The sequence below is a fragment of the Bos grunniens genome, chromosome X (assembly GCF_055505025.1).
Source record: "Bos grunniens cultivar Pamir isolate PY7600 chromosome X, Bosgru_T2T1.0, whole genome shotgun sequence".
NCBI classification, from domain to species: domain Eukaryota; kingdom Metazoa; phylum Chordata; class Mammalia; order Artiodactyla; family Bovidae; genus Bos; species Bos grunniens.
The window spans coordinates 143,456,861-143,479,899 of record NC_141194.1 but is presented as its reverse complement, the minus strand read 5'-3'; the positions used below and the strand labels follow the sequence as shown (position 1 = coordinate 143,479,899).

The 23,039-nt window shown below is 46.7% G+C and overlaps 1 protein-coding gene, 1 long non-coding RNA gene and 1 pseudogene across 8 annotated transcripts in view; all 3 read left to right on the top strand.

The window, feature by feature from the left end:
• LOC147341568 (uncharacterized) overlaps window positions 1-7,104 on the top strand; it is an 80,883-nt gene extending 73,779 nt beyond the window's left edge. For 2 of the 4 annotated variants that reach the window (XR_015159137.1, XR_015159133.1), the window contains one exon: window positions 6,615-7,104. This is a non-coding gene — a long non-coding RNA (uncharacterized LOC147341568). Of the gene's footprint in view, window positions 1-3,615; window positions 4,296-6,614 lie in introns of those variants that run through there. The other 2 variants (XR_015159135.1, XR_015159138.1) reach the window with 2 other exon arrangements.
• A 10,341-nt stretch (window positions 7,105-17,445) lies between these two features.
• Window positions 17,446-20,214, top strand: LOC147341567 (uncharacterized; annotated as a pseudogene).
• Window positions 19,803-23,039, top strand: part of LONRF3 (LON peptidase N-terminal domain and ring finger 3) — a 39,860-nt gene continuing 36,623 nt past the window's right edge. For all 4 annotated transcript variants that reach the window (XR_015159131.1, XM_086388260.1, XM_086388259.1 and 1 more), the window contains exon 1: window positions 19,803-21,189. Coding sequence is in view for 3 of the 4 variants with exons in the window: in XM_086388260.1 (XP_086244386.1) it covers window positions 20,373-21,189 (817 nt within the window). In the remaining variant the exon portion in view is untranslated. The remainder of the gene's footprint in view (window positions 21,190-23,039) is intronic.

Sequence of the window (23,039 nt, the reverse complement as noted above, 5' to 3'; positions counted from 1 at the left end):
CTGCAGCCACAAAATTAAAAGACACTGGCTCCTTCGAAGAAAAGCTATGACAAACCTAGACAGCATATTAAAAAGCAGAGACATCACTTTGACGACAAAAATCTGTCTAGTTAAAGCTATGGTTTTTCCAGTAGTCAGTCACGTATGGATGTGAGAGTTGGACCATAAAGAAGGCTGAGCACTGAAGAATCAATGCTTTCGAATTGTAGTGTTGGAGAAGACTCTTGAGAGTCCCTTGGACTACAAGGAGATCAAACCAGTGAATCCTAAAGGAAATCAACCCTGAATATTCATTGGAAGGACTGATGCTGAAGCTGAAGGTCCAATACTTTGGCCACCTGATGCGAAGGACTGACTCATTGGAAAAGATTCTGATGCTGGGAAAGATTGAAAGCAAGAAGAGCAGTGGGTGACAGAGGATAAGATGGTTGGATGGCATCATCAACTCAATGGACATGAGTTTGAGCAGACTCTGGGAGATAGTGATGGACAAAGGAGCCTGGCGTGCTGCAGTCCATGGGGTCACAAAGAGTTGGACACAACTTAGCGGCTGAACAACAACACATAGTAAGGGCATCATATTATGATTATTATCATCATAACAATGTTTGAGGCATTGTGTTAGAAAACACTTAAGGTAATACTTAAAAGGCATATCCCTACCTTCAGGAAGTTCACAGTCTAATAGGAAATACGATGTATAATTTGTCATAATAAAATCTGATGGGTGCTCTCAGAAATGCCAATGGTCATGATGGGAGGAGCAGCTGACACGAAGAGGGCTCTAGTAGGGAGAACATCTCAGTACAGTTCTATAAAGCACCAAACACCCTCCACTTCATTCAGAACATTGTGTCCTGAGAATAGGAGTGTCAGTACAACCAGATGCTTGATATTCATAGTAGTGATGAGAACAGAAGGACCTGAGAGTAGAGATCACACTTTTTACTAAAATGCTTCCCCCTTTAAAAAAAAAAAAAAGAATGGTTTGCAGTGTCAGTCCCTGTGAAAGTATTTAGTGCTCGTCCCTTCACTCCGAATAGAAACCTGTCTGGACAGAGAATTCATAGACTCTATCATCAATATGTCTCTCTGTTTACAGTTCCCGTTTCAAAAACTGACATACAGTATTGCTCTGATCCTGAAAGAATTGAATAATCTGGAAGAATTTGCCATTTTACCCAGAGAGTTTAGTGATTTACTCTGGATTAGAATTGCATCAAAATTTAAGAATAGTAACATTAAATAATGAGATAATTTACACTTGAGGAGTGCATTGTTTCATTACTGTATCATTTTTTATGGTGCAGAAATTAGTTTTTTCAATTAAAATATTGGTTGCCTTTTTTTTAAGCCAGAGTTTCCCCCTCTCAGAAATAGTTATGAAGATGACAATTTGTGTTGCAATCAGTTATTTTGTATGATTCATGAAGAAACACTTTAAAAATAACTTTGTAATAAAGATGGAAAACTGTTTCTTCACGATTGTGATTCATCATAATTATTTTTGAACATTTGGTAAATCCTATTTCTGGGAATTTTAAGAAGTGCTTGAAAACTCTCTCAAAGCCTGCTTAAGGCTCTCATTTATGAATTCTGCAGAAGCTTCACTTTGTGAAGAAATGGGCTTGAGGTCGTAAGCATAGTATGAGACAGTGTGGTTAGATGTTTCTGCCCTCTCCTCATCTTTTCAGTTTCTCTTCTGAGAATTGGAAAGTCAAAGGATTATTTGGGGGAATTAAAGTAATTGCAAAGAAAAAGAGCACAGGCCTGAAACCTTTCCAAAATGGCATGTTCTGTGCTTCTGGGCCCAAGGGGCAAGCAGTGGGTGGGGTATGTACTGAAAGGTTTCTCTTTCACAAGAGAGAAAGGTGAGATTTCCATACCAATTCTTAAGAGAACTGTGATGGAGCCACAGATGTGTTTTCTTAAGAAAGGGAGAGAGAATATGGCAGTCGTAACTGGAGCCTCCACATGCTATACTTGGCGTTTGTTCCAGATTTGCTTGGTTGCACTGAATTTCCTGCTTAAAGTTTGTAATTACTATTTGGAGAATGGGCAACATACCATTCCAAGTTGTACAGAATGAGCATACAGCTGTCTTCTTCATTTTCCTCCAAAGGCTATTTCCTCCAAACAGTTGGTCCTAAAGTGAAGGATTTTATTCTGCTCTGTGGCTCATAGAGTAGAGCAATCATAAAGTGTATTGATGTTGGCCAGAAAATCTGCATTCTGAGCATGTGTGCGATTAACACCCTTATTGGATACAAACGATGCCAAGAGTTTCCAACCTTACCTGGAACTTCCTAAGGGTAGTGAAAATGAATTTTTCACCAACTAGGGCTGCTTTAATTCCTGGTGCACTACTTTTTTTATTTATCTTATTTATTTTTGCCTGTGCTGGGTCTTTGTTGCTGCCTGGGCTTTCTCTAATTGCAAGGAGTGGGGGCTTCTCTTATTGCGGAGCACAGGCTCTAGGGCCCTCGGGCTTCAGTAGTTGCAGCACATGGGCTCAGGAATTGCAGCTCCTGGGCTCTAGAGCATGGGCTCAATAGTTGCAACAGTAGACTTAAATGCTCTGCTGTATGTGGGATGTTCCCAGATCAGGGATCAAACCCTTGTCTCCTGCACACCGGCAGATGGATTCTTTACCACTGAGCCACCAGGAAAGCTATATTGCTTTTATTTTTTTTAATCTATTAATTTAACTATAGTTGATCAATAATATTGTATTAGTTTCAGGTGTATAGCTTCAGATTCTTTTTCATTATAGGTTATTATAAGATATTTAATATAGTTCTCTGTGCTATACAGCGAATCCTGTTGTTTATTTTACGTACGTTAATGTGTATCTATTAGTTCCATACTAATTTATCCCTCCCCTACTCTTTCCCCTTTGGTAACCATAAGTTTGTTTTCTATGTCTTTGAGTCTGTTTCTGTCCTGTAAATAAGTTGATTTGTTTTTTTTTTTACATTCCACATATGTATTTGTCTTTCTCTGCCTGACTTATTTCACTTAGTATGATATGTGTATGGAAGTATTTCATTTTTCTTGTGGTTGAGTTATATTCCATTATACATATGTGTGTGTGTATATACACATATATACCACATCTTCTTTATCTGTTCACCTGTCGATGAACACTAAGGTGTCCATGTCTTTACTATTGTAAATGGTGCTGCAGTGAACACTGAGGTGCATGTATCTTTTTGAATTAGAGTCTTCATCTTTTCCAGACATATGCCCAGGAGTGGGATTGCTAGATATGGTAGTTCTATTTTTAGTTTTTAAAGAGACCTCCAGACTGTTTTCCATAGTGGCTGTACCAGTTTACATTCTCACAGTGTAGAAGGGTTTCCCTTTCTCTATACCCTCTCTAGCACTTATTATTTATAGGCTTTTTGATAATAGCCATTCTGACCAGTGTGAGGTGCTACCTCATAGTTTTGATATTCATTTTCTCTAATAATTAGCAATGTTAAGCATCTTTTCATGTGCCTCTTGGCCATCTGTATGTTGTCTTTAGAGAAATCTCTAATTAGGTTGGATTTCGTGACTTTATTCTGATGTAGAGAATGTGGCAAAATAATGGGATGGCACTTCTGTGATTAGGTTACAGAAGATTGTGACTTCCATCCCACTGGCACCCTCTTTTGCCCTCTTACTTTAATGAAGCTTGATGCCATATCTCCACGTGCTGTATGGGGAGACCCACATCCAGAGACTCAAGGAAGCCTGTGGCCAACAGCTTATGAGGAGCTGAATCCTTTGTCCAACAGTGTATGAAAAACGGAATCCTGCGAACAACCATGTGACTGAACTTGGAAGCAGATCCTTCCCTTCAGGTGAAGCAGCATCCCTGGCCAGTGCCTTGATTGCAGGCTTGTGAGAGGCCCTGAAGCAGATGACCTAGCTAAGCCATGCCTGGATTCCTGAAAGTGTGTTTTAAGCAGCTAAGTTTTGGGAGTAATTGGTTATACTACATACTAACTAATACACCTTCCAGGAGATAGCCACTGTCCTAAGTGTGCTATCATCCTCATGTGTGTTAGTCACTCAGTTGTGTCTGACTCTTTATGACCCCATGGGATGCAGCCTGCCAGGCTCCTCTGTCCATGGGATTTCCCAAGCAAGAATACTAGAGGGGGTTGCCATTTCCTTCTCCAGGGTATCTTCCTGACCCAGGGATTGAACTTAGGTCTCCTGCATTGCAGGCAGATTCTTTACCATCTGAGCCACCAGGGAAAATTGTAACATTCCCATGCTGCTACTGCTGCTAAGTCGCTTCAGTCGTGTCTGACTCTGTGCGACCCCATAGACGGCAGCCCACCAGGCTCCCCCGTCCCTGGGATTCTCCAGGCAAGAACACTGGAGTGGGTTGCCATTTCCTTCTCCAATGCATGAAAGTGAAAAGAGAAAGTGAAGTCGTTCAGTCGTGTCCGACTCTTAGCGACCCCATGGACTGCAGCCTACCAGGCTCCTCCACCCATGGGATTTTCCAGGCAAGAGTACTGGAGTGGGGTGCCATTGCCTTCTCCAAACATTCCCATACATGTGTTTGTATATATGCTACATTTGTATGTATCATTTCTATGTATACCTGTACACACATTATATATATATATATATGCATATATATATACACATTACTATATATGTAGTATGTATATACATTATATGTATATAGAGTATATACATGTAATACAATTACTTTTACAATTAAGAACATGTAATACAATTACCATATAGATATATGTGTATATTTATATTGTTGTTCAGTCACTCAGTCATGTCCGACTCTTTGCAACCCTGTGGACTGCAGCATGCCAGGCTTCACTGTTCTTCATCTCTCAGAGTTTGCTCAAACTCATGTCCATTGATTTGGTGATGCCATCCAACCATCTCATCCTCTGTTGTCCACTTCTCCTCCTGCCCTCAATCTTTCCCAGCATCAGGGTCTTTTCCACTGAGTTGGCTCTTTGCATCAGGTGACCAAAGTATTGGTGCTTCAGCTTCAGTATTAGCCCTTTCAGTGAATATTCAGAGTTACAGTATTACCCTTATACCAAAACCAAAGATATCACAAGGAAAGAAAATTATAGATTATTATCTTTTATGACTATAGGTACAAAAATCCTCAACAAAATGCTAGCAAACTGAATCTAACAACATATAAAAGAGTTATGGAGAAGTAAATGGCAACCCACTCCAGTACTCTTGCCTGGAAAATCCCATGGACTGAGGAGCCTGGTAGGCTACAGTCCATGGGGTCAAAAAGAGTCGGACACGACTGAGTGACTTCACTTCACTTCACTTCACTTATGCACTATGAAAAGTGGGATTTATCCTAGGAATATACAGTTGGTTTAACATCTGAAAATAAATTAATGTAGTATATTGTAATGATTGAATAAAAAAGAATCACATGATCATCTCAATAGATTAAAAAAAAAAAGAATTTGACAAAATCCAATAGCCTTTTATGATAGAAACACTTAACAAACTAGAGATAGAAAAGAACTTCCTCACCTTGACAAAGGACTTCTATGACCCACAGCTAATCTACTTAATGGTGAAAGTATAGGTGCTTTATACCCTTACACTTAGAAACAAAACAATGTCTGCAGCTCAACAATTTAATGGAATTCTATCCAGAGAAAGTAGGTGGGAAAAAAGAAATAAAAGGCAGCTGCATTGGAAAGGGAAAAGTAACATTATCTCTATTTGCAGATGACATGATCTTGTATGTAGAAAATCTCAAGGAATCTGCAAAGAAAACAAAACACCTACTATAAGTAATTAAAAAGTTCAGCATGATTGCAGAATACAGGATCAATATACAATAATCAATTGTGTGTCTGTATACTTACAATGAACAATCCAAGAAGATTACAAATTTAATTTACAGTAGCATCAAAAAGAATGAAATATTTAGGAATAAAGCTAAGAGAAGGAATATACAACTTATACTCTGAAAATTACAAGACTACTGAGATAAATTATTTGGGAACACATTCTATGCTCATGGATTGGAAGACAATATTATTAAGATGGCAGTTCTTTCCAAATTGATCTATGGATTTGATGCAATCTATATAAGAATCTCAGCTGGCTTCTCTTTAGCAAATGGCAAGCTGATTTTAAAATTCACAAGGAATTGCACGTGGCCCAGAATAGTCAAAGGAATCTTGAAAACGAAGAACAGGGAGGGGACATATGAATACCTATGGCTGATTCATGTTGATGTTTGGCAGAAACCAACACAATTCTGTAAAGTGTTTATCCTTCAATTAAAAAAAAAATAAATCCAACAATCTCTTCCAAGAATTGAAGAATATCTTCCTTCCAAGAGAAAGGAAAATATATGCCCACAAAAAACCTTGTGTATAGCAGCATTATTCATAATAACCAAAAGGTAGGTATGTGTGTGTGTGCTCAATAGTTCAGTCCTCTCCGACTCTTTGTGACCTCATGGACTGTAGCCTGCCAGGCTCCTCTGTCCATGGAATTTTCCAAGTGAGAACACTGGAGTGGGTTGTCATATCCTACTCCAGGGGATCCTACTGACCCAGGGATTGAACCTGTGTCTCTTGCGTCTCCTTCATTGGCAGGTGGATTCTTTACTACTGGTGCCACCTGGGAAGCCCCAAATCCAAATGTCCATTAACTGATGAAGGCATAAAGTGCTATATCCATACGATGGAATATTGTTTGGCCATAAAAGGAACAAAGTGCTTACTGATACAGGCTACAACATGGATGCATCTTGTAAGACATTATACTGAGTCGAAGAAGCCAGTTACAAAAGACCACATGTTATATGATTCCATTTATTTGAAATGTCCAGAATAAGGAAGTCTATAGACAGAAAGTAGATTGGTAGTTGCTTAGGGCTGGAGGGAATAGGGAATAGAAAACTAAAGGCTATGAGATTTCTTTCTGAGGTGATGAAAATGTTCTAACATTAGTGATGATCACACATGTTGGTGAATAGACTAAAAACCATTGAATTGTATAATTGAAATGGATGAATGTGAATTATAATTAATTATAATGTTTATGGATATGAATTATATCTCAATAAAGTTGTTTTAAAAATAAGCTAGTCATTCATAGGGCTCATCTCATTTGCTTTCCATCTCTCTAGGATCACTGTTCTTTGTTGCCTAATATATAGTGTCTTGAAAATTGTTGCTTCATATTGTCTGGATTTTTTTCTTTCGGTTGTTTCATGCAGGAGGGTATGTACAAATTCTACTGTGCTGTCTTAGCTAGATGTAGCAATATCCCTATTTTTTAATTGAGGAAACTGAGGCCAAAAGCAGCTAACTGGCTTACCAAAGTTCATACTAGTGGCAGAATCGGGTCTATAACCAGGATTTCCTGATCTCTCAATCTGAAGTTGAAACAGGATTGTTTCTCACCTCTGCAGCTTCTAGGGCAACTTGAGAGCTGAAGGTTAGTTACCTAGTCCAAGTGAATGTCTGGGCCTTGTGGATCCCTAAAACGTACGATCAGATCTCTGCCTTCCCTTCAATCAGCAAGTATTTACTGCACACCTGTGTGCATTTTCCACAGTTTATTGTGATCCACACAGTCAAAGGCTTTGGCATAGTCAATAAAGCAGAAATAGATGTTTTTCTGGAACTCTCTTGCTTTTTCGATGATCCATCAGATGTCAGCAATTTGATCTCTGGTTCCTCTGCCTTTTCTAAAACCAGCTTAAACATCTGGAAGTTCACGGTTCACATATTGCTGAAGCCTGGCTTGGAGAATTTTAAGCATCACTTTATTAGCATGTGAGATGAGTGCAATTGTGCAGTAGTTTGAGCATTCTTTGGCATTGCCTTTCTTTGGGACTGAAATGAAAGTGGACCTTTTCCAGTCCTGTGGCCACTGCTGAGTTTTCCAAATTTGCTGGCATATTGAGTGCAGGACTTTCACAGCATCATCTTTCAGGATTTGAAGTAGCTCAACTGGAATTCCATCACCTCCACTAGCAACAGTTAGCAACAGAAGCAACAGTTAGAACTGGACATGGAACAACAGACTGGTTCCAAATAGGAAAAGGAGTACGTCGAGGCTGTATATTGTCACCCTGCTTATTTGACATATGCAGAGTACATCATGAGAAACACTGGGCTGGAAGAAGCACAAGCTGGAATCAAGATTGCCAAGAGAAATATCAATAACCTCAGATATGCAGATGACACCACCCTTATGGCAGAAAGTGAAGAACTAAAGAGCCTCTTGATGAAAGTGAAAGAGGAGAGTGAAAAAGTTGGCTTAAAGCTCAACATTCAGAAGACTAAGATCATGGCACCTGGTCCCATCACTTCATGGGAAATAGATGGGGAAACAGTGGAAACAGTGTCAGACTTTATTTTTCTGGGCTCCAAAATCACTGCAGATGGTGATTGCAGCCATGAAATTAAAAGATGCTTACTCCTCGGAAGGAAAGTTATGACCAACCTAAGCAGCATATTAAAAAGCAGAGACATCACTTTGCAACAAAGGTCCGTCTAGTCAAAGCTATGGTTTTTCCAGTAGTCATGTATGGATGTGAGAGTTGGACTATAAAGAAAGCTGAGTGCCAAAGAATTTATGCTTTTGAACTGTGGTGCTGGAGAAGACTCTTGAGAGTCCCTTGAACTGCAAGGAGATCCAACCAGTCCATCCTAAAGTAGATCAGTCCTGGGTGTTCATTGGAAGGACTGATGTTGAAGCTAAAACTCCAATACTTTGGCTACCTGATGCGAAGAGCTGACTCATTTGAAAATACCCTGATGCTGAGAAAGATTGAGGGCAGGAGCAGAGGGGGACAACAGAGGATGAGATGGTTGGATGGCATCACCGACTTGATGGACATGGGTTTGAATAGACTCCGGGAGTTGGTGATGGACAGGGAGGCCTGGTGTGCTGCGATTCATGGGGTCGCAAAGAGTCGGACACGACTGAGCGACTGAACTGAACTGACTGTGTGCATTACATTTTGGGAGACATTCCTGGGCACAGAAAAGCAGGGACTACCATCTCTTGACTCACCAAGAGGTTCACCATCTCTTTGGGAGAAAAGGCCGTACATGAAATATCTCTATGATTCAAACACATTTACCTATAATATAACGAATGACTCACTCAACTGTGCAGCCAGGAGAGGTAGGAGGAGTCACTGTGTGAGGGCTTTTCTCAGGGAAGTCTTCCAAGAGGATGGAGTACTTGAGTTTCAGAAGAAGGTAGCATCCCCTGACTGAGCGAGGCCAGAAAGGCAGGATGTTGTGTTAAAGTGCACATGATGTCTCAGAGTCTCCTTGGCTATAATAAAAGCCTGAGTCTTGGGGTGGGGGAAGGAAGGGGATGTTATTATAGGAAAACAAGTGTCTTCTCAGGTCATGAAAAGCTGGTTTGTCCACTTGAAGTTACAGGACAAATGTTCCAGACCCTAGCTATTCAGCCATTCTCTAAGCATCTACTGAGCACTTACTATTTACTGGGAGTTGTGCTGGGGGCTGGAGATTGACAGATGTCCAGGATTTGTGACTTGCCCTAATTCATGGTCTAGAGGGGAAGACACTTGGACTTCAATGACAGATTTCCTTAAAGGAAGGTGCTAGCTTTCCCCACCCCACTCCCTGTTGGTCAACAGAAGTGGCCACATCCTTTCCCTTTGCAGATCCATCATCAGGGTTGGGAGAGGAGAAACGAGGGAAGGACCAGGGTCACAACAGCTGGAAGAGGTCTCTGCTTCCTGGCGGGCATGGCAGGGCACACTCCCTGATCAGTCCTGAGCTCTGCTTTACAGCTCGGCCCCAAACTCAACCCTCCAGGAAGCCTTCTCTTCTGTATCTGCTCCCCCTGCGACCCCCACAGGCTCTCCTGATTGCACTGAGATGTATGGACACTGTTTGGCTCCCCTGGAAAAGCACAGGCCCTTTAGGGGGACGGTCCAGACATTCTTCAAGTTTGCGACACCCCCCACGGGGTCTGCACAGGTAGGTGTCTGTTGACTGAATCACGGGGCTTTTGAATCCGTCTCACTGTCAATGGTGCTTCTCTTCTACCTGCCCAGGCCTGGCTGTCTCCAGAGGGTCTTCCCGCCCTCTTCCCATCTCGCTTTGGCTCCTCTGCAAGGCCTCCTGGGAGGTTTCCACACCTGTGGCCAGGTGTGATGCTCGTGCTGCTGTGGTGGTGGGTACAACGAGGGCCTGCGCCCCCAGGTGAGGCCCAACCCCCCACGGCCACAGGGAGTGACTTGTGCTGTCACTGGCCTCCTAGACCACGTGTCACGGCCAGACCGGGCTGTGGGTGCTCACCGAAGAGAAGCACACACACAGGGGTGCCATCTCCTTAGGAGAGACGAAAGCCCTGAGGTAAAGAGCACAGGGTGCTGAGTCCCAGCCCCTCCTCTGTTCACGGAAGCCTCGGGAGGGCAGGGAACCAGCAGGCCTGCGGGAGTCTCTGGACTCGACCTGGCCTGCACATCTCAAGGGGGTCACTGCCCAGGCCTGTGGCCTGGAGCCTACCCCCACCCCTGGGAGTGGGGTGGAGTGTCAGGGCTCCATCCTTCCTGCTGAGCAGAAGTTCGGCCCTGCGGGGCCCTGCTCCTGGCTGAGTTGTCACTGCCAATGGCCCCTTTTCACTCACAGCCTCCCCTAGCTTGTGGGGTTTGAAGCAAGAATAATTGTGTCATCTCACTGTCTAGGTGGAGAGGGTCCCGCCATTCATAGACACTGCTCCTCCCCCGTCTCCTCCATGCCTCAGGATAGGCATATTGCCTGGTGGGCTTTTTCCATAAACTGTAAATTCACCTCTTCATTTTCCCTCTTCCTGCTGGCTTTATAACAAAGAATTGCACTTCCCCCAACCAAAAAAAAAAAGTCTTAGCCAGTACAAGTGTCTGAGAGAGAACCAAACATTCCCATACATCTTGGTCGGCAGTTTAAGTCTGATAACACCGTGCTCAGCAACTACAGAACAGGGACATATGCCCTGCTGAGCAAACAGTTGGGTTTCAAGGCAAATCCCTAATATCTATGAGCATCTTATGGAGTCAGAAACCCACTTGACCCAACATTCATGACAGAGTGGTTTTTCACAATTTAAAGGAATATTTGTTTAAAGAGATTCCAAAGTTATTGAATCTGAGTGACTATGCATTTGCTTGTTCTCTTCCCCTGGGTTTTCAGATAGGTGTTTGTAGAAAGAAAGTGACTCATTCTATCCCATAGCTAATTTGTGGCTAAGCCTAGGACTTGGGCTCACTCTTTCTGAGTCCAGGACTCTTCATCTGAGCCTCCCTGGGATTTGGTCAGGGTTTGCTTCCAGGTTGAGGTTTAAACACTAAGTGGAATGGAAGGAAAAGAAAATGTCTTGAAGCTCAGAGGTGTGAAGGCTTAGGACATTGACAACCAATTAAAAACTCAGATAAAATGCCTCTAAGAGGATTATATGCTGCAGAGCAGTCAGTGGGGAAACAGGACTTGAGTTCCTGCAAGGGGATTTATACATAAAGATCTAGGGATTCGTCTAACAGCATATTTGGGAGGAGTGAACAGGAGATGTCAGGGTGGAAAGTCAGAGTCCTGATAAGATACTTTCTGGCTCTGGGACCTGGTACAAATTATTTCACCTTCTTCAGCCTCTGCTGCTCATCTCAAATGAAGGAATGATGCTAATACCAGAGTTATTCCCAGTCAATTGAGGTCATCCCATCAGTCCCTACATCTGCTCCATGTTATCCTAAATGTCTTTTGAACCCCCCACTTCTCTCTGTCCTTGTGGTTCCTTCTTTAGTTCATCTTTCTACCTGGTCTGCCCCAGGCTGCATCCTTTACATTCTGCTCTACACACTGCAGCCAAAGAGATCTATCTTTCTAAAACTCAAAGCCAGTTACATGGTGAATCTGCTTAAAACCCTTCAATAGCTTCTTATTACTCTCAGGATAAGACCCAAATCCTGGCCCTGGTCTACAAGGCCCTTCATTTTTTGGCACCTGTCTATCTCTCCAGGCTTATCTCACACTGCTCCTCTCTCTTAAGTTCCAGGCTCAAGCCACAATAAACTAGTAGCTGTTCCCCAATGAGGCAGCCTCTCTCACCTCCAGCCTTTGCATAGCTTTTACTTCTAGCTAGAACACTCAGCCCGCTCCAGCACCCTGTCCTCCCCCTAACCCTGTAGTCCTGTGGAATCCAATATCCATTCCACCCACCTGGGAAGTCCTCTCCCAGTCTGACCTGCTCCTTCTCTGTGCTCCCCAGCATCCCATGCTTCTGACTCCTTGGCACTCATGGCCCTGATTGAAATGACCTTTTGCCTTGTTTTCTCCGACTCAGCTCTGCAGGATTGTGACTTATCATCATTATGTTTCCAGCAAAGACAAGTTGAATGAACGATGTATGTTGAAATGATTCATAAACTACAACTTGCTACACCAGTGTTAATAAGTATTATGTAATATTACAGTGTTCAGGTTGGTTAATATTGTTGGCCTACTCACCCATTTTATAATAACTAATATCAGATTTCAGTTACATCATCCTGGTCCCTTATTATGCCCAATACTAATAAAGGTTACCATTTATTGAGCAGCTAATCTAGGCTAGATTCTGTGGTGAGATTTTAGATGTGATTGCATTTATTCCTGATTATATTAGGTTGGCCAGAAAGTTCATTCAGGTTTTTAAAGAAAAACTCAAATGAACTTTCTGGCTAATCCAATAGCAAGCTAGGTGCTATTATAAACATTATTCCCATTTTTCAGATGAAAAAAGTAAGGCAAGCTCAAAGAGGTTAATTAGCTTTCCCAATATCAAATAACCAGATTTTGAATCCAGAAACTTTGAGTTCATGATCCAAACCCTGGTTCTAATCATCGCTCAGTTCTGCCAGAGTTTCAGATGAGGACACTATCAACAGAGTGAGAAGCAGCCCATGGAATGGGAGAAAATATTTACAAATCACATATTTGAGAGGGGATTAATATCCAGAATACACAGAAAACACTTAAAACTCAACAACAAACAACCCAGTTTTTTTCATTCTTTTTTTAAATTGAGATATAGTTGATATACATTATATGTTACAGATGTACAATACAGTGATTCACAATTTTTACTAATTATTCTTCATTTATAGTTATTATAAAATATTGGCTATATTCCCTATGTTGTATTATATATGTCCTTGTAGCTTATTTTATACCTAATAGTTTGTGCCCCTTAATCCCCTACTCCTATGTTGCCCTTCCTCCTTTCCCTTTCCTCACTGGTATCCACTAGTTTATATCTGTGAATCTGCTTTTTTTGGTTATATTCACTAGTTGGTATTTTTTAGATTCCACATATAAGTGAGATCATACAGTACTCATTTTTCTCTGTCTGACTTATTTCACTTATCACAATACCCTCTAATTCCATCCACCTTGTTGCAAATGGCAAAATTTCATTCAGCCACATACAATCTTATTTTAAAATAGGAAAACACTTAATAGACAAGTCTTCTAAGAAGATATACAAATGGCCAATAAGCACATGGAAGGATGCTCAAATCACTAATCACTGCTGCTGCTGCTGCTGCTAAGTCACTTCAGTTGTGTCTGACTCTGTGCGACCCCTTAGACAGCTGCCCACCAGGCTTCCCCATCCCTGTGATTCTCCAGGCAAGAATACTGGAGTGGGTTGCTGTTTCCTTCTCTAATGCGTGAAAGTGAAGTTGCTCAGTCGAGTCCGACTCTTAGCGACCCCATGGACTGCAGCCTACCAGGCTCCTCCACGGTGGGATTTTCCAGGCAAGAGTACTGGAGTGGGGTGCCATTGCCTTCTCCCACTAATCACTAGGTAAACACAAATCAAAATTGCAATGCTATGCCACCTCACACCCCCTAGGGTGGCTATTATAAAAAAGAAAACAACAGAAAATAACAAATGTTGGCAAGGTATGGAGCAATTGGAACCCTTATGCATTGCTGGTAGGAGCCACTGTGGAAAATAGTATAGTGGATCCTCAAAAACATTAAAAATAGAATTACTGTACATCCAGCAATTCCACTTCTAGGTATATATATCCAAAGGAAGTAAAAGCAGGGTCTGGAAGAGATATTTGATACTTGTGTTCATAGCAGTATTATTTACAACAGTCAAAATGTGGAAATAATCCAAGTGTCCACTGATGGATAAATGAATATACATACAACAGATTATTTTTTGGCCTTTAAAAGGAAGAAAATTTTGACACATGCTACAACATGAATAAACAATGTGGTCATTATACTAAGTGAAATAAGCCAATCCCAAAAGGACAAATACCACAGGATTCCACTTATTTGAGATACTGAGAGTTGTCAAATTCACAGAGACAGAAAGTCAAATGGTGGTTTCCAGGGCTGGAGGGAGTGGGGAATGGGGTGGTTATTTAATGAGGACAGAGTTCTGGCTTTGCAAAATGAAAAAAATGTTCTGGAGATGGGTGGTGGCAATGGTTGCATAAGGATATGAATGAACTTAATACTGAACTGTATGCCTAAAAATAACTAAAATGGTCAATTTTGCATTTTGTATATTTTACCACAATTTGTAAAAGAAGATCCAAGCCTTAATTTTAACCATTTCCCAGTCCTGCCCAAGGCTTCTGATATTTTCCTTCTGATGAATGCTTGCTGCTTTCCCTCCAGATAACCTCCCTTTTCTTTCTTTTTCCTCCTGACACTAGACTGCTCTCTACCAAGATCTCCAGAGCCTCACATTGGTCAGTGCCCCCAAAGAGGCAGAGTCCAGCTTCAGGCCTCTAGCCTTCTCTCTTTTGGGGAAGAAAATACCTCTACTCTGAAGGCAGCCAGCACATATTTTACTCACAACAGTCAGCAGATGGCTGTGGATCCCAGGAATCACATCAGGACAAAGCTCGCTGTGCATTTTCCATCACTGGTAGCTATCCCAACAGTGACGTGGGGCATCGTTATTAATAGGTGAAGGACAAAGAGAGAGGGGAAGTGGCTTGGGTTGAGTCACACAGCAAAGTTAGAACTCCCAACTCCCAGCAACTGGCCTCATCCTGGGCTCTATCCCGCACACCTGGCAGCTCCAGAGACTTTCTCCTTTTCGTACTCTGGGCCATGAACTCTCTGGTTAACCAAGAGGGTCCAACTTGTCTTGCAGAGAAATGAAGCAAAATCTTCCTTGGGACGGTATATTGTGGTCTTCCTGTTTCTATTGATTGGCAGGAAACTGAGTGCCCCCTACTTACTGAATGACCTTGAACACATCATTGCAAGTCCCTGGACCCTCAGGTTTCCCTTCAGTAAAGTGTAGAAAAGAGTTATTGGTGCCTACCCCAGAGAAGCTGTGGATGAGCTAGGGAGAGGATCGGTGTACCCTTATCCAATTTATTCTGCATTATCCTTTACACGGGTGAACTTCCCGGCTGAGCATAATCACATGGGTGGGCTTTAAAAATACAAATTCCTGGACCTTGACCAACCTGGCTTACTTGGATTTCTTCTCTGTTCTCCTGGCCAAGTGGCCCCCAGTATGAAGGGAACCCCCTCGAGTTGAGCAGTGGGGTGGTCTTTAACCTTTCTGTTTAAATCCTCTCGACTCAGCTTAAAGGAACCCTTGCTAGGACATGGGAGACATTGCGTTCTGTTTCAAGCTCCCCCTTGGACTCCCTGTTCTCCCAATTTTGGCACTTCTCACATACTGCTTGTTATTTTTACTTAACTGTTTCAAATCTTTGCCTCTTATTTCCTCAGTTAGCTATCAGAGGATAAAAACAGTGTCCTGCCCTTCTCTTCTTGACCCCCCAAAATGCCAGCTCCATTAGCACCTAGTACCTCTTCAATAAATATTTGTTGAATGGCAGATCTTGTAATTCAGAAATCTGAAATCATTTCTTATTTATTTGGGAGGGGTTCTGTGTCCTTTGGAAGCTTTCTGGTCACATGGAAAGAACTTTAAACAAAGAGGCAAGAGCCCTAGCTTCCAATCTTGGCACTGTCACAAACTCCCATTGTGACCTGCAACAAGTCGCCTGCCTTCTCTAGCCCTCGGTCCCTCACTTGAGAAACCAGGACTGATATATAAGTTTCTTTCAGCTCTGGATTTTTTTCACTACTGTGGTTAGCCAGGGGCAGCCTTTGTTGTGTCAACGTCTTTAATGTCCACCATGCCTTACTTTTTTTTTTTTTCCTGTAAGAACTATGTCATTGATGGATCACTCCCAGTTTATAAAATGAGAAACTCAACTAAAGAACAAGTAAATGCTTTGGCCAAGCTTCCACCCCTAATGTGTGTGTGTGGGGAGGGGATGCGGGGCAGGGGTTGCTCATTCCTCACTGCAGCTCCCTGGCTAGGGCTGGATTCTTCCCTTCCAGAGCTGTTACCAGTCTTTCCCAAGTGTAGGACTGCCCACCCTCTTTGTGAACAATCCAGGGCAAAGGTGTGACATAGACCAGCTGGGTTTCCTCTTGTCCCTCTGCTCACTGCTATCTAGGGCCAGAATGTCCACTGCAATGTTCAGTACAATCTGTTTCCGTGTTGTTCCCTGAGGAGGAGATGAAGGACATGAGGCCAGTCCTTGCCCCCTAGCCAGCCTGGGGAAAGCTGTGCTACCATATGTAAGGGAAGACCTGGGAGCCAAGTGCCTGGTTCAGAGAAGATGCTCAACAAATTTGTTAAGAGGTGAAAACTGTCAACGTTTTAACTTTTTAATTTTAAGGAAGGGAAAGCCTTTCTTCAATGAAATCATCCCCGAAGCTCACTAGGTGAAACTGGTGAATGCCCAGTTGCCCCAGTTGAGGGGAGCTGGAGTCAAGCCCTGCCTGCTCTCTCCTCTGGGCCCCAGAGAGGATCCTCAGAGCTCAGGTGGGAAACTTGCTGTGAGTAAGCTGAAAAGAAGGGACAGATCAATTCGTGGGCTTTTTCCTGGTTAACCTTAGCTAGGAGGGGATCCTGGCCAAAAAAAATAAAATAAAATTGGAAGTTTGAAGGATCCAGCCCTCTAAAGAGAATATTCGCATCTGAAAAAGAGTCATCCATTTCTCCTCTCCTTAGCGTCATCAAGTTCTAGGAACTTCAGTTATTAAGGGCAGAGGAAAAGAAGTTTTGAGTAGATTTGTTTAAGTTGGTTCACCAATGAATATCAATGGAATTGTTTAAACAAAGAAGGAAAGAGAAGCATTGTGGTAATGTTTTCCAGTGTTTAATAGAAACCCATTTGGTGTCATCCTGCAGGCAGTCTTGATTTGAAAATACAATGTAAAACTCTCATGGAGTCTGGTGAGTGGATGGTTCTGCCTTTTGCACCATTGCTCCCTGTAGTTTGAACAATCCTAACTTCATGGTTAGCCATGGGCACCCACAGCTGCCCAGAGGGGCTACCTAATGAGAGCATCTCTATTCCAAGTCTGCAGGCCTGCCTGACTTGGCCTTCTCCTTGTCTCTCCACCCATGACAGGTAAGGGAGGGAAGCCAACTCAGGGGATGCTGACTTGTCAAGGTGGTCCAGGGAACAAAGCACACCCCAAATCTGCATCCGGGAGACAATTTTGGATAACCAATATCTAGTTTTAAAACTTGTCAAAGAGATATGATTCTTGAATTAAGAGGTTTCCATTATTATCCATCTCATGGCCCTTTCATATGAATCTCTTTACCTGCCCCACAGACTATCCCACCTCACAGGTGCCAGAAGAGGCAGGCAGATAATTAATACTGGGAATCCTGCTACAGACTGTGTCCTCCACCTGAATTCATATGTTGAAACATAATCCCCCATGTGATGGTATTTAGAGATGCAGCCTTTGAGAGGTGATTAGGTCATGGGGCTGGAGCCCTCATGAATGTGATGCGTGCACTTAGGAAAGACCTCACAGAGATCCTTGCCCTTTCCACCATGTGAAGTTAGCACAAAGAACTGGCTTGAGTCAGGACAATGATTCTTACCAGACGGTGGATCTGCCAGCACTTTGATCTTGGACTTCCCAGCCTCCATAAGTGAATTTCTCTATAAGAAATACTTCTTTTATTTGTAAACCACCCAGTCTATGACATTGTATAATAGCAGCCTGAACAGACTAAGATGGACCCCATTGAATAACAGGGGAAACTGAAAGATAAAAGGAGCTCCCCTTAGACAGCAAGTCAAGAGGAGCCCCAGATTCTCCACAATTGCCTGGCACAGACCTCTCCTCTGCCTCCTGGCCAGTCCCCTGACTTCCCTAGCTTCAAAATCTGGCTCAAGCCTGACCTTGAAAAAGAGGACAGCCATCTAATCACCTGCCCTTCCACCAGTACTGCTGACTTCACCCCCTTGTCCAAGCCACCACCTCCTATAGCATCTGGACTAGTCTTTTGTACTTAATTAGTTGAGTTGGGTATCATGACATCTAGTCTTAGGATAGAAGGCACTCAAGGTTCAAGGGGAACTTGGTCATTAGGACCAAGAGCTTGTCAAGGTAAGACCTTGTGGGAGGACTGGCCCAAAGTCTCACATCAAGTTATGACAAAGCCAGGGCTGCTAGCCAAGTTTTCCTATGTGTGCCTTCTTGGCTATATCCTGAGTTCCTCGGTTTCTTTTCTTGGTCCCCTCCTGCTATGTGCCCGTGTCCCTTCTCCCCTTTGACCCTCTCCCCCTGAACTGTCTCAGAGGGAGACTCTAAGGATTGCTGCACAGTATCTGTTCTCTGGGACCTTGGGTTTGACTCAAGGGGGATTAAAGAGTGGAAACAGACATAGCCTGGATGGATCCTGTGGTTCTTAGCTCCGCAACATAACCTGTCATTCTTGACATTGGTTCAGAAGCCAAAACGTTGCCTCTCAGAGTCTTAGATCACTTACCCAAGGTCATTCAGCTCAGAAACGGCCATAGCAGAAGCCCATTGTATGTCCTCAGGCCTATGGGACAGCACTCTTCCCCAGACACCGCTCCAGGCAATATCCAGGGCACGATGACTCCCGAGGCCCACTGAGCCAGAAGCGAGCCCAGACCCCCACCTCCCTGCTCGGTGTAGCGGGACCCCAGGGGAAGTGCGTTATTCCTTTAAGTCTCTGAGCCTGTCTGCTTATTTGTGCTTTTGGCTCCCTTCCGAAGTGTGGGGGCGGGAGGGAGACACAGTGTGGGCGGTTCACTCTGGCCTTCTGCAAGTAAGCGGGGCACCCTCGACACAGTAAGCCAAGCACTTAGGCTGTGCGCAGCCCCCTGTCCCCCCACCCCACCCCACTGTGACGTGCCAGTGTCAGAACTCTCCGTTCTGGAGCAGCGGACCTGGAGGCAGCTGAGCCGGCCGCTGGAGCGCGCCGGGACTCACAGACTTTCTCCTGAGCCGCGCTCTGGGTTCCTGTCTTCCCCTCGCGGTTCTCCCACGCCCCCAGAATACCCACTGACCCAGCAGGCCTTGTGCTCGCGGCCGCGCCCATCCAGCCGGTGGCCCCCAGGGCCTGGGCGCCGGCCGCCCGCCCAGGCGCAGGTTCCACCGCTGGAGGGGAGAGAGGTGAAGAAGCAGGGCGCGCGGGGGGCCTCCTCCCGGTCCGGGCCGGCTAGCGCATCTTCTCCGCTTGTTCTTTCCGCTCCGCGAGCGCAGCCAAAGTGCTGAGCCCGCCGGGCCCGCTGCTCGGAGTCACTCGCAGCACAGGAGACCAAGCGCCCTCGGATAACCACACTTACTACCTTTGGGGGATTCCCTGGGGAAGGTGGCCGGGGACCCCGCATGAGAGGAGCTGGGGCAGGGACCCAGGTGAAGGGCTGCCCCGAACACTCCCAAGGTGCTTCCGTTCGCAGACAGCCGCTGTCGCCCCTGGGAGCGCAAACCTCCTAAGAACCTAAAGACCTGGAGGACTGTGCTTCTCGAGCGGGGAGGGGGCAGTTAGTGAGCGGCTGGCGGAGACCTGTTTGCTGACGGCTTTGGAGGTGGGATGGAGTAGGGTTTGGAGACGGAGAAGCCCAAGAGTAGACACTGGTGCTTTTTGTTGTTGTTTCTTCTTCTTCTTCACTTTTCCAAAAAGGAACCACATCGCGAGGGGAGAAATAAGACAGAGTGTAAACACAAACAACCGCAAAAAGAAGCCAAGAAAAGCGAAGCCAAAAGAAGCAAGCGCAACACTGTTACAAAACTGTCTGGTTTTGTAACAATCGCCCCGCCGCCGGCCAATGAGCGGCGAGGCGGCGCATCACGTGGTGCCGTTTTATATAACACTTTGCTGAGACAAGACAGTTATTAGGCGGCGCGGGGCGGCCGGCATGGAGCTCGCGGAGGCGCGGCAGGGACCGGCGCGCGGCAGAGCGGCGGCGGTGGCAGCCCCGATTCCCTCCAGCCGCCGCTCCCAGCTCCGCGTTCCCGGCTCCTAGACGCCTCTTCTCCACGCGTGTCCCTCTCCCTATGGATTCATTTCAGGCTGGACAGATGCTGAGCTTGCCCGCCGAGCTCGGCAGCAACAACTTAGAGCTGGAGGAACCGGCAGCATCAGCGGCCCGCGGAGACACGGGCCCCCACCCGGAGGCGGCTGCAGAAGGCCCCGCACCTCTACCGACTCGGCCGCCAGAGCAGGAGCAGCCTCCGAGGGCCTCGACGCCGGAGTGCAAAGTCCTGCTCACGCAGGCCGACGCCCTGGCGTCTGGGGGGCGCCTCCGAGAAGCCCTCGAGGTGTACCGACAGCTCTCCGAGCGGCAGCAGTTGGTGGCCGAGCAGCTGGAGCAGCTGGTGCGCTGCCTGGCCGAGAACGTCCCGCAAGCCGAGGAGCCGGCGCCGGAGCTCCCAGACGGGAGCCGCGCTGGGAGCTGCGCGCTGGCGGCGGAAGAAGCAAGGGCGGTGACAGCCGCCGAGGCCACCGAGGTGTGGGATGGCTTCAAGTGCCGGAAGTGCCATGGATTTCTCTCAGACCCCGTGTCCTTGTCCTGCGGCCACACCTTTTGTAAACTGTGCCTGGAACGCGGGCGGGCAGCCGATCGGCGCTGTGCGCTCTGCGGCGTCAAACTCTCCGCGTTGATGGTGACCACCGGGCGGGCGCGCGGGACCCGGCGGGCTGGGCAGCAGGCGCCGCCGCCGCTGCGGGTCAACGTGGTGCTCAGTGGCCTCCTTGGCAAGTTGTTCCCGGGCCCAGCTCGGGCGTCGCAACTCCGGCACGAGGGCAACCGGCTGTACCGCGAGCGCCAGGTGGAGGCGGCCCTGCTGAAGTACAACGAGGCAGTTAGGCTGGGTGAGCCCACCGTACCGCCGGGGCCGGGGCGGGCCGGGGCTGGATCCGGGAGGGGAGCTGAGGGTGACTCCGGCGGAGGAGGGCGCGCAGACCGTGGGATGGACCGCGACTGGAGTGGGGGCGGGGAACTCTGGAGTTCCCTCTCCGACTTTTTCTCTGTGTCTGCCCCTTTTCTGGGTCTCTGTATGTCTCCCTGCTCTTCGTCTTATGTCTCCTGTGAGCTCGTGTGTTCCTGCGTGTCTCAGTCCCTGCTTCTCTTTGTGTCACTCTGTTTCCTCTGTCTTTTCCTTTCTCTCCGCATCTTTGTCACTCTGGCTCTTGGTTGGTGTCACCGTCTCTGTTTCTCGGGCTCGCCTTCTCCTTCTCCCTCTGCGTGCCCCAGCCCCTCTTACACCTGCCCGCACCTTGCAAATCGGGAGGTGAACTTCGCACCCTTCCCACTGGCGCGCCGGGGCCCCTGCGCTCCAGACTGCCGGGGATGTTCTGTCGGCGCCTGTGTCTGCCGCTCCCTCCCGGTCCGGGGCCGCCCTGCCGGCCGGGAGTTGTCCCTTCCGGGGCCGCGGTGGGGTGGGTCCGGCATGGAATTAGGTCAGGAGAGCACTGGTTGCATAAGGGCCGCGAGCGGCCCGGGCCGGGCGGCCCCTCCTCCGCGCGGGCGGGCGGGATTGTGTAACGGCTGAGGTAACCGAAGTGGGCCACGCTCGCCTCGGAAACCATCCCGGGAGCGTGTGCGGGCGGGGGGGGGGGGGGGCGGCGGGCAGGAGCTCTCGCGCCCCGCTGCCCTGTGACTCATTGTCACCGCTTCCTATCACACGATCCTCGGCTGAAATAGATGCCCTCCCCGTCCCCCCTCCCGCGCCGCCTGCCCGCAGCCTGCGCCCTCGCTTCGAACCCTAGCCCTCCAGCCCAGAGGGCGACGGGCCAGGCGACGGCTCAGGGATCCCTGAGGACACTGGACTGACTGCCAAGGGGACCGCCTCTGCCCAGCTTTTCCGTGCCGCCTGAGGATGGGTGGGTGGGCTCTGCGGCCTCAAGGGCAAAGTGGGCAGCCCCACGCCGCTGGCCGCACTAGGGCGCCTGAGTTCCCTTAGGCAACGACTACCCCAACCCCCCACGTCTGGACCCAGGAAGTGGCCGCCCAGCGACGAGCGACGGGTATTGCCCAGCTCGGGCCGGCTGCCAGGAGCTCAGCGGTGGGGCGCGGTGTCTGGCGAGGCTTGCCAGGGAGAAGGCGACAGGGTTGGGCAGACAGGGTTCTGGGATCCGAGGGTGCCCTGAGCCCTGCTTGGACGGTGAAGGAGGGGATGGGCTGCAGTCTCCACGTGTTGAATCTTCACCCGAGCTTGCAACAGGTAATGGGGGAGGGGGAAGAAAGAAGGTGGACTGGGGAACACTGGCACCCCCCAACCCCCGACCCATGTGCCCAAGCAGAGCACCTTGTCAGCTGCCACCAGTGTGGCTTGTGCTGCAGGAAATGAACAGAGGAGGCTGTAAACTCTTAACTGATGTCTTCAGAGCAAGTAATGGGCACCCACGCAAACCTTCTGCACACTCCTGGGGGAAAACAACAACAAAGCCTGTTCCCACAGCAGAAGCTGGAGCCCAGTCTGTAGGGAAGAGCAGGGCAGTATGAAGGAGACAGGTAGAGCCTGCTGAAGCCCAGATCTCAAAGGAAGGTTCCATTCCTGATCGAATCCAGGTCTCCGGCATTGCCGGCAGATTCTTTACCAGCTGAGCCATAAGGAAAGCCCCAGCTGCCCCTTAAGAGCCAGGAAAGCCCTTTCCTTCCCTCTTCCTCCTCTGTCTTGGTTACTGTCATCACTTTTCCCTGGGGGTTCATCCTTGGACCA